Raw genomic sequence first — 11,669 nt, 5'->3', positions numbered from 1 at the left:
TGCAGCTGGGAACCGTTTCTGCATAACGCCGCTTCATGCTGTCCCTCGCCATGGCAACCAACTGCTCAGGTAGCAGGAGTGTATACTAGAGTGCTGAGAGACACTCAGGTAGCGGGAGTGTATATTAGAGTGCTGAGGCACACTCAGGTAGGGGGAGTGTATATTAGAGTGCTGAGGCACACTCAGGTAGCGGGAGTGTATATTAGAGTGCTGAGGCACACTCAGGTAGCGGGAGTGTATATTAGAGTGCTGAGGCACACAGGTAGCGAGAGTGTATATTAGAGCTCTGAGGCACACTCAGGTAGTGGGAGTGTATATTAGAGCTCTGAGGCACACTCAGGTAGCGGGAGTGTATATTAGAGTGCTGAGCTCTGAGGCACACTCAGGTAGCGGGAGTGTATATTAGAGTGCTGAGCTCTGAGGCACACTCAGGTAGCGGGAGTGTATATTAGAGCTCTGAGGCACACTCAGGTAGCGGGAGTGTATATTAGAGTGCTGAGCTCTGAGGCACACTCAGGTAGCGGGAGTGTATATTAGAGCTCTGAGGCACACTCAGGTAGCGGGAGTGTATATTAGAGGCTGCTGTGTGCACTGTGCGTCTCATGGCAAGATGGTCTGCAATGTAGAGTCTGGCTGCAGATCTTGTGTAGGTTCCCAAACACAAACTTTTATTTATTTATGCTAAAGCTTTCCTCCATACAGTATGAGACAAAAAATTAAAAAATGCAAATAATGCTGCACAATAAGAGCAACAACAAAATAAAAATCCACCAGATTAGTTTAATATTTACAATAAATACAATTTTTACATTGTACAGCGTATATACACATTCTATATACATTTCATTCAGAATACAAATCTTGCTTTAATCTGGAAGTCATCTAGCCTCGCACTGACTCTGGGCTGGGACAGACTCATGTTATTGCACCTTTCAGACACAATACGTTAGAACCGAAACAAAACTTTTCAATTTTTTGGAAAAAAAAAACCTGACTTCAAAATTCAACCCAGAGCACACAGTCAACATGCAAGGCTCACCTGTCTGGCTGAAGGGCAGTTTTAAAACAAAACATTGTCTCCTCGAGTTTACTCACGAAATGTGAACTTGTCTATTTCTGGTCTCTGACACACTGCATTTGCAGTCTGAGTGGTGAAACAGAGGGTTAGGCACCATGGTGAAAAAGGGGTTAGGCACTGTGGAGAAACGGGGTTAGGCACCGTGGAGAAACGGCAGGTTAGGGAACATGTTGAAACAGCGTTAGGGACCGTGGTGCTGAAATGAGTTCAGCAGTGCAGTGTTCCTGTTCCACGCACGGCAGCACTGCTTCAGGGACCTGCCTAACAGGTTGGCATGTTTGCCCCAAAGCAAACATCATCTAATGCTTCTAAAAAAAGTTTTACAAAGCATCTTTGTCTATACCAAAGTAGTACCAGCTACATTATTTTAAAAATATTCATTTGTATATGTGTGTAAATTTGTATATTCAAAGCGTGTATTCTTTGATTTATATAAAACTTGACATTCCCACATCTTCCACAGATTTGGTTGCTCCTGAATAGTCTTAGTGCACGCACACGCACACACACACACACACACATGCGCTCTCTCACACACACACACACACTCACACACACACGCACATGCACTCTCTCACACACACACACACACACTCTCACACTCACACACACACGCACATGCGCTCTCTCACACACACACATACTCTCACACTCACACACACGCACATGCGCTCTCTCACACACACGCACGCACGCACACACACACACGCACACACACACACACACTCTCACACACACTCACACACACACACACACAGCTCTTCACATGTGGCGCTTCATGTGCAGGGCCAGGTGGTCGGAGCGGGAGAAGGCGCGCTCACACAGGTGGCACTGGAAGGGCCTGTGGCCCGTGTGCTTGCGGAAGTGGCGCGTCAGCTCGTCGGAGCGGGCGAACTTCCAGCCGCATCCCTCCCAGCTGCAGTGGTAAGGCTTCTCACCTGCGCCCAGGAATAGCAAACGTTAGCCGAGCCCAGGAAGAGCAGACGCTAGCCGAGCAGCACAGTCACACACAGAGCTCAGCCCAGGAAGAGCAAACGCTAGCCGAGCCCAGGAAGAGCAAACGCTAGCCGAGCAGCACGGGCACACGCAGAGCTCAGCCCAGGAAGAGCAAACGCTAGCCGAGCAGCACAGTCACACACAGAGCCTTATATCAGCATGAGGACGTAACAAGGAAGCGCCATTAATCTCAGTGAAGGTGGGAAAATATATATTTTCGGTATTACTAATAGTGGAAGTTTAGCAGCTAATAAGTTATGCGGTTTGTAGTGCGTGCTGTGGTGTGGTGTTACCTGTGTGTGCAGTGTTACCTGTGTGTGCTGTGGTGTGGTGTTACCTGTGTGTGCAGTGTTACCTGTGTGTGTGCAGTGGTGTGGTGTTGCGGTGTTACCTGTGTGTGCAGTGTTACCTGTGTGTGTGCGGTGTTGTTTTTATCTGTGTGTGTGTACGGTGTTGCTGTGTTACCTGTGTCTGTGCGGTGGTGTGGTGTTACCTGTGTGTGTGCGGTGTTGTTTTTATCTGTGTGTGTGTACGGTGTTGCCGTTTTACCTGTGTCTGTGCGGTGGTGTGGTGTTACCTGTGTGTGTGTGGTGTTGCTGTGTTACCTGTATGTGTGCGGTGGTGCTGTGTTACCTGTGTGTGCTGTGTTGTGGTGTTACCTGTGCGTGTGCGGTGGTGTGGTGTTACCTGTGTGTGTGCGGTGGTGCAGTGTTACCTGTGTGTGTGCAGTGGTGTGGTGTAACTTGTGTCTGTGCTGTGTTGTGGTGTTACTTGTGCGTGTGCGGTGGTGTGGTGTTACCTGTGTGTGTGCGGTGGTGCAGTGTTACCTGTGTGTGTGCGGTGTTGTGATGTTACGTGTGTGCAGTGTTACCTGTGTGTGTGCGGTGGTGTGGTGTTACCTGTGTGTGTGCAGTGGTGCGGTGTTACCTGTGTCTGTGCGGTGGTGTTACCTGTGTGTGTGAGGTGGTGCAGTGTTACCTGTGCGTGTGCGGTGGTGTGGTGTTACCTGTGTGTGTGCGGTGGTGTGGTGTTACGTGTGTGTGCGGTGTAACTTGTGTCTGTGCTGTGTTGTGGTGTTACGTGTGTGTGTGCGGTGGTGTGGTGTTACGTGTGTGTGCAGTGGTGCAGTGTTACCTGTGTGTGTGCGGTGGTGTGGTGTTACCTGTGTGTGTGCGGTGGTGTGGTGTTACCTGTGTATGTGCGGTGGTGCAGTGTTACCTGTGTGTGTGCGGTGGTGTGGTGTTACGTGTGTGTGCGGTGTTACCTGTGTGTGTGCGGTGGTGCGGTGTTACCTGTGTGTGTGCGGTGATGTGCCTTCAGGTGTGAACTCTTGGTGTAGGTTTTTGCGCAGCCGGGGAAGGTGCAGGTGTGGCTCGCCGTGCGTTTCCGTGGCCAGGAGCGCCGACCCCTCTTGGGCTTGGAGTCCATCAGGTCCATGGGCGAGGAGGGGGGCGTGAGCACGGCTCGCTGCGGGACGGGCAGGCCCCCCCGGCGGCCTCCGTACCCGCCCCGCGGCTGCGCGCTGTGGTAGAGCAGGGGAGGGGCCGGTGGGGGGGGGAACGCGGCGGGAGCGCGGTAGGCGTGTGCGAACGCCAGGGAGCCGAGCATCTGCCCTGGGCACTCCGGGCTCCCCACGTCCTCCGGGGTGAGGGGGGGCGTGATACTGCCCCCAGCCTGCGGGGGGGTGGCCAGCCTGGGCTCAAACGACATCATGCATGACACGCTGCCTTCCTGCTTGATTTTGGAGCCGCTCAAAACAGGCGCGTACCCGTCCACTGACCGCTCCACTTTGACACTGTCCACAAAGCCCTGTCTGTGGAGAGGGGCGGGGCCCAAGAGTAACCTGCCACTGGACACGCAGTACCCGCCGCTGTCCACCTCCGACGCCAGCAGATCCGCCATCAGACTGCTGCCGTATGGCGGAGGGGGGCTGCCCTGCTCAGGCACGGTGTAGGCGAGGGGGCTGCTCCCAGACTGATACAGATCTGCCGAAGCCACACTGCACTCTCCACCAGACCCTAGCGCTGAGACGCACTCTGAGCCGCTGGTGTTGGCGAGAATGAACTCCAGATCCAGGTACTTGCTGAGGTCCTCGTCGTCTTTCCTGCGCAAACAGCCCTCCGTGTTCTGCGCTGCGCCTGCCATGGAATAGCCGGAGTGCGCGAGTTTGTCCGTGCTGCTTTTCCACCTCTGCGCGAGACGGGCATAAGGGAGTTCATTAGAAAATGCGCCGCCCGGCACGCGCGCGTCAAACCCAGCGGTACTCCACAGATTTGCCAAACTAGCGCACACAATTAAGGTAAACTCTTTAGATCCATACACTTTACATAAATAGGCTACGCAACAACAGAAACAGAAATAAAAATAGAGAAAAAGAATTCGTAGGAAACAATTTTTAAATTATACTTACATTTTCCCAAAATTTCTCCTTTTGACTCGCAAATGTAAATGTCGAAATTGAGGGTAGAATGGTCTCGCTTAAGGCCATGTCCACACTTTGCTTTAAGTACGATAAACGTTCTCTGTGTCTGTAAATATTTACATGTGTGCGCTCGGTCCACCTCACTCCTCCACAGAGACTCTTAAGTTGTAAGGCTGAAAGTTCTCTTTCGAAGTAACGTTTCAAATTTATAGGCAAGTTTGATTGGTAGGAGTTCCTACTTTATAAATATTGCAGGAAAAAGGCTGGACCAATTGTCGAGGCGGAGGAAACACGTTCAGGATGGACGTAGCGTCCCACTCGACCCTAAATTTAGCGCCGGTATATAAAGCTGCTGCTCGCCCAGTGTTTCCCTCTGTTCCAGACTCTCTTGTTCTTGTGCTCAGGCGCGCTTCTTAAAGCCCCAGCGCCACCCCCAGTCTGTAGCTGAACGAGTTTAACGTAAAACAGACGCGTTAAAACCAACCCCTTTGGAATGGGACCAGAATACTCCGAGCGCGAGCGCGCTGTTGCTGGAGGGCTCAAATGTTACCACATTAAAATACTTAAATTGAAATATCAGATGACTTTTGAGTGCATTTTTAACAAGGAAAAAGAAACATTTTAACGAATAAGTCTATAACTAGTTTTACAACGCTTACAACGCTGTTTTACAACTGTTTTACAAGCAAACATAATTATTATGAATTGATGGGATATTTTTTTCATAATGTGGTTTCATTAAGATACATTTTCGTAATAGCCTATTTTAAATGTATTCATTGTTCATTTCAGAAACGCACTTATCCATTATATTTTACTGTCAAAATAGGGCGACAAAGAAACTCGAATTTGAGCGAACAAAAGTGTATTTGTATTTTGTGAGCAATTTTCCAACATTTGGAAGAGGCATGATGTTTTTATCTAAAATATATTGCTTACTCACATGGTGTATAATTGAAAGCTGTATCGCATAAGTACAATGTTGTAGATTTTATAGTGACCAGTTAAAGAAGTTGCAGTAAATAAATATATCAGAATTGTACTCTGCAACCAATGCTGTAATTCGGATCTAAATACGTAATAAAAAAATGAAATAATAAAAATACGTAACATATTTCCATATCTGTAAATGGATCTTATTATGCAGCCTTTGTTGAAAGCAGTAATTTATGAATATTTGATATATGACGTCAAGGGTGGTTAATTTTATCTGGCTTGTAGATCTTTATAATGGACTTTGTTGTAGGCTATTCCAGACCTGTGTCAAATCGAGTTTCCCTGTTTATGGGAAAGGTAAAAGCTCTTCATGTGTAAAAACGAGTTTTATAATTGTCCGTTTCTATTGTGCGCGGAGTGCGCTTTTATTTGGAGACCGTTGCGATACGTGTGTGTGTGTATGTGTGTTGCAGGTGAAATATGGCGATCGGTTTTACACCTGCTGAAATATCCAGTGTACATTACATTACATTACATTACATTTATTTGGCAGACGCTTTTATCCAAAGCGACGTACAAAAAGTGCATTTAATGGTCATAGACAACTACTAAACACAGGTTCTGTAAGATACAATACTTATTTTGTACAGCTATTTCTAGCCAAGAACACAGTTTAGTTCACACAGTGAACACTATTCAGACCTAACCTCTATAAAGCCAACTAAGCAGAAGAATGGACAGTGTACAGGAAGTCATTTCTGTCCGCGAGATTCTCTGCCTGAGATCATGAACGTAACATTCTCGAAAAGCATCCTGACATGGGACAGCAGGGGGCAGCTTGGCCTACATGCATCCGTAAGAGACCCCACAATACTGCCATCTCAGTGCACTGCCCTCAGACCCCACAATACTGCCATCTCAGTGCACTCCCCAGAGACCCCACAATACTGCCATCTCAGTGCACTGCCCAAAGACCCCACAATACTGCCATCTCAGTGCACTCCCCAGAGACCCCACAATACTGCCATCTCAGTGCACTGCCCAAAGACCCCACAATACTGCCATCTCAGTGCACTCCCCAGAGACCCCACAATACTGCCATCTCAGTGCACTGCCCAAAGACCCCACAATACTGCCATCTCAGTGCACTCCCCAAAGACCCCACAATACTGCCATCTCAGTGCACTGCCCAAAGACCCCACAATACTGCCATCTCAGTGCACTGCCCAAAGACCCCACAATACTGCCATCTCAGTGCACTGCCCAAAGACCCCACAATACTGCCATCTCAGTGCACTCCCCTACGGGGCCTCAGTAAAGTTTTATTTATGTTCAAGTCCCTCCCAATGTTCCTATTAGAGCTTACTTATTTAAGACTTAGTTCTAAGATGCAGGTACAGGCGGGTAAACACACCTAACAGGCAACTGAAGGAAATGTTAAAGGCCTGCTTAGATTAGTCTTTACAAACTTAGCCACTATAATTTAAATCCAGAATGTTCCTACAACTTATTACTCTTTAGGGTAATATTTTAATACTCATATTAAAAATTAATATTTATATATCTCAGTATGTGAGTGTGTGTGAATAATGCCAGCCCTGTGAATCATTTATATGAGTGTGTATTGTGTGTGTTGTGTGTGTTTGTGTGTGTGCGAGTGTGTGAGTGTGTGAGTGAGTGTGTGAGTGTGTGTGTGCAGTAAGATGTTCATTCTAAAGAAATGCAAACCCACATCATGTGTCCCTCAGCATTTGGAAAGAGCGTAAGTGTGTACTCATGAGTTCTGCAGAATGAGGTGACTTCTCTTTGTGGAATTTTAATAAATAATTTACAGAAGAGGAATCCTTACACTCTTAGAAGGAGGAGTTCCAAAAGGCTCCGCTGTGTCGCTGTGGAGTTCTAACGTCCTGTGCAAAGTGCTTAAATTTGGGAGATTATGCAAATAAAAATAATTTAAAATTCTAAAATGCTTAGGATTTCACCTGGATACCTGCTCTCATTCATCCTGCCTACTGCCATTCTGCACAGCCTTTCACATAGGAGAGAGAGAGAGGGGGGAGGAGAGTGGGAGAGAGAGAGGATGAGAGAAAGAGAGTATGAGGGAGGGAGGGAGAGAGGGAGAGAGGGAGGGAGGGAGGGAGAGTGAGAGTGGATGAGAGACAGAGAGAAAGAGAGTATGAGAGAGATCGAGAGTCAGAGGGAAAGAGAGGGGGGAAACGGAGAGAGCGAGAGTCAGAGGGAAAGAGAGGGTAGAAACGAAGAGAGAGGGAGGAGACAGGGAGAGAGTGAGAGAGAGGGAAAGAGAGAGGGGGAAACAGGGAGAGAGAGAGGGAGGAGACAGGGAGAGAGTGGGAGAGAGGGGGAAACAGGGAGAGAGAGAGGGAGGAGACAGGGAGAGAGTGGGAGAGAGGGAAAGAGAGAGGGGGAAACAAGGAGAGAGAGAGGAGATGGAGAGAGGGGGGGAGAGACACAGAAAGAGAGCAGGAGAGAGCAGGCTTAGCGGGAGGGGAGTCCTTGCTTGGCGGTGGCGTGAGTGTGAGTGTGAGTGTGGGATTCAGGCTCTGCCTTATATAGGGCGGTTATTTTTAACCACACGCCCCTCTGCTTATTACAGCACTTCCTCTCCGCACAGGAAGTGAGTTTGGCTCCACTTCCTTCTCACTCAGAGCAGCATTCGATCCCCAGCCTGGGCCAGATAACAACGGGACTGGGGAACTGCCAGACTCCAGCCGACCCCCCTGTCCCCGTCCCCGTCCCAGGAGGGGCTCCGAGCCCTGGATCTGATCCAGGACACTGGAGCCCACTCTCTTCTGTTTATTTTTTCTTCTCTTACTGAGATTGTGGAACTCTGTAGTAGTTTCAGAGCAGAGCTTCACTACTGGAGAGAAGTGGTGGAATAGAGATGGAAGAAGGGAGCGAGGGAAGAGGGAGGGAGCGAGGGAAGAGGGAGGGAGGGAGGGAAGTTGGGGAAACCCGCCAACCGTGTGCTAAACGGGCTCTGTGCTAAACCCGCTAACCGTGAGCTAAACGGGCTCTGTGCTAAACCCGCCAACCGTGCTCTGCGGGCTCTGTGCTAAACCCGCCAACCGTGCGCTAAACGGGCTCTGTGCTAAACCCACTAAGCGTGCGCTAAACGGGCTCTGTGCTAAACCCGCTAACCGTGCGCTAAACGGGCTCTGTGCTAAACCCGCTAACCGTGCGCTAAACGGGCTCTGTGCTAAACCCGCTAACCGTGCGCTAAACGGGCTCTGTGCTAAACCCGCCAACCGTGCTCTAAACGGGCTCTGTGCTAAACCTGCTAACCGTGCGCTAAACGGGCTCTGTGCTAAACCCGCTAACCGTGCGCTAAACGGGCTCTGTGCTAAACCCGCTAACCGTGCTCTAAACGGGCTCTGCGCTAAACCCGCTAACTGTGCTCTAAACGGGCTCTGTGCTAAACCCGCTAACCGTGCGCTAAACGGGCTCTGTGATAAACCTGCTAACCGTGAGCTAAACGGGCTCTGTGCTAAACCCGCTAACCGTGCGCTAAACGGGCTCTGTGCTAAACCCGCCAACCGTGTGCTAAACGGGCTCTGCGCTAAACCCGCCAACCGTGCGCTAAACGGGCTCTGTGCTAAACCTGCTAACCGTGCTCTAAACGGGCTCTGTGCTAAACCCGCCAACCGTGCGCTAAACGGGCTCTGTGCTAAACCCGCCAACCGTGCGCTAAACGGGCTCTGTGCTAAACCCGCCAACCATGCGCTAAACGGGCTCTGTGCTAAACCCGCTAACCGTGCTCTAAACGGGCTCTGTGCTAAACCCGCTAACCATGCGCTAAACGGGCTCTGTGCTAAACCCGCTAACCGTGCTCTAAACGGGCTCTGCACTAAACCCGCTAACCGTGCTCTAAACGGGCTCTGCACTAAACCCGCTAACCGTGCTCTAAACGGGCTCTGTGCTAAACCCGCCAACCGTGCGCTAAACGGGCTCTGTGCTAAACCTGCTAACCGTGCTCTAAACGGGCTCTGTGCTAAACCCGCCAACCGTGCGCTAAACGGGCTCTGTGCTAAACCCGCCAACCGTGCGCTAAACGGGCTCTGTGCTAAACCCGCTAACCGTGCTCTAAACGGGCTCTGTGCTAAACCCGCCAACCATGCGCTAAACGGGCTCTGTGCTAAACCTGCTAACCGTGCTCTAAACGGGCTCTGTGCTAAACCCGCTAACCGTGCGCTAAACGGGCTCTGTGCTAAACCCGCCAACCGTGCTCTAAACGGGCTCTGTGCTAAACCCGCCAACCGTGCGCTAAACGGGCTCTGTGCTATACCTGCTAACCGTGCGCTAAACGGGCTCTTTCTGTGTTCAGACTGTGTTCCCTGATTTTTTCCATCACACACTTTCCAGCAGTGTGCTTTGTGGCCACGAGCATGTCTGTCCTGCTCTGACCCCTGGCCTGTGACCTCTGACCTGCTCTGACCCCTGAACTGTGACATCTGTCCTACTCTGACCCCTGACCTGTGACCTCTGTCCTGCGCTGACCCCTGACCTATGACCTCTGTCCTGCTCTGACCCCTGAACTGTGACCTCTGGGTGTTGCCCTGCCCAGCCAGCAGGCTCTCGAACCCGAGAAGAAACGAGAAACGTCAGGGCTGAAACAGGGCTGCCTCCCCCGTGCTTATTTCACAGAGCTCAGCCGTGAGAAAGAGCCTTTTACTGCACCCCACCGGAGCCAAGTCCCTGCCCTGTCCAAAAACAACGGGCGAGAACGGCAGGCCCTGGAAATAGGCCTTTTAGAAATAAAACATGTCGCACTGCAGTCGTCCTTGGAGGGTGGCATTACAGCTTGGCACAGTGAGTGTTGGGTGGAGGGAGGAAAGGTGTGTGTTTATGTGCTCGCTCTCCTCTCTCTTTCAGCTCATAGTAAGGGGGGGGGGGGGGCATTTGTGTGTCGGGGGGGGGTTGTAGCAGGAAAAGGCATGAGGCATTTGGTTTGGACCTTAAGCTGACATTCCAGAGGAGCCTATAGTTTATTTATTTATGCTTTGAAAAGCTGGATATTTCCTGAAGCAGTTCAGGATCAGTACCTTTGCCTGAGGGTGTGAAGTGTGTACAGAACCGGGAACCGAACCTAAGACCTCGCTGTACCGTTAATCAAAGCTGCAGCCCTCCCTAGATATCATGGACCATGACCGTCACAATCCAGTTCTGGGCTGCGGGTCTGCAGTGGGCTTCAGCAGCAGTCGTTCATTCAGATTGGCTGCCTGCTGAAAGGAAACCACCGATACCTGCAGGCCCTGCGGCCCCTTACATCTAATATCCGCACAGCTCAGCAGCAGACAGCTGTTGTATTTAACGTGTTTTACAAACTACCCCATCCCTGCCCCATCTCTACCCCATCTGCCCCATCCCCTGCCCCATCTCTACCCCATCCCCTGCCCCATCTCTACCCATCTCTGCCCATCTCTACCCCATCCCCTGCCCCATCTCTACCCCATCTCTGCCCCATCTCTACCCATCTCTACCCATCTCAGCCTCATCTCTACCCCATCCCCTGCCCCATCTCTACCCCATCCCCTGCCCCATCTCTACCCATCTCTGCCCATCTCTACCCCATCCCCTGCCCCATCTCTACCCCATCTCTGCCCCACCCCCTGCCCCATCTCTACCCATTTCTACCCCATCCCCTGCCCCATCTCTACCCCATCTCTGCCCCACCCCCTGCCCCATCTCTACCCCATCTCTGCCCCACCCCCTGCCCCATCTCTACTCATTTCTACCCCATCCCCTGCCCCATCTCTACCCATCTCTACCCCATCTCTGCCCCACCCCCTGCCCCATCTCTACTAATTTCTACCCCATCCCCTGCCCCATCTCTACCCATCTCTACCCCATCTCTGCCCCACCCCCTGCCCCATCTCTACCCCATCTGCCCCATCTCCTGCCCCATCTCTGCCCTATCCCCTGCCCCATCTCTACCCCATCTGCCTCATCTCCTGCCCCATCTCTGCCCTATCCCCTGCCCCATCTCTACCTCATCTGCCCCATCCCCTGCCCCATCTGTACCCACCTCTACCCCATCCCCTGCCCAACCCCCTGCCCTATCTCTACCCCATCCCCTGCTCCATCTCTACCCCATCTCTACCCATACCCTGCCCCATCTGCCTCATTCCCTGCCCCATCTCTACCCCATCTCTGTCCCATCTTTACCCCATCCCTGCCCCATCTCTACCCCATCTCTGCCCCATCTCTACCCATCTCTAC

At 51.2% G+C, this 11,669-nt stretch overlaps 1 protein-coding gene across 1 annotated transcript; it reads right to left on the bottom strand.

Moving 5' to 3' along the window:
- Positions 1-1,723: 1,723 nt before the first annotated feature.
- Positions 1,724-4,870, bottom strand: LOC118229125 (Krueppel-like factor 2). The gene is made up of 3 exons (XM_035420822.1): positions 4,485-4,870; positions 3,367-4,264; positions 1,724-2,016 (listed from the first exon to the last, which is right to left on the bottom strand). The coding sequence occupies exons 1-3, from the start codon at positions 4,560-4,562 to the stop codon at positions 1,841-1,843; spliced, it is 1,152 nt and encodes a 383-aa protein (XP_035276713.1). The 5' UTR covers positions 4,563-4,870; the 3' UTR covers positions 1,724-1,840.
- Between the last annotated feature and the right edge of the window lie 6,799 nt (positions 4,871-11,669).

The sequence above is a fragment of the Anguilla anguilla genome, chromosome 6 (genome assembly GCF_013347855.1).
Source record: "Anguilla anguilla isolate fAngAng1 chromosome 6, fAngAng1.pri, whole genome shotgun sequence".
NCBI lineage: Eukaryota > Metazoa > Chordata > Actinopteri > Anguilliformes > Anguillidae > Anguilla > Anguilla anguilla.
Note: the sequence above shows the minus strand (reverse complement) of the source record. Positions and strands in the feature narration are given on the sequence as shown.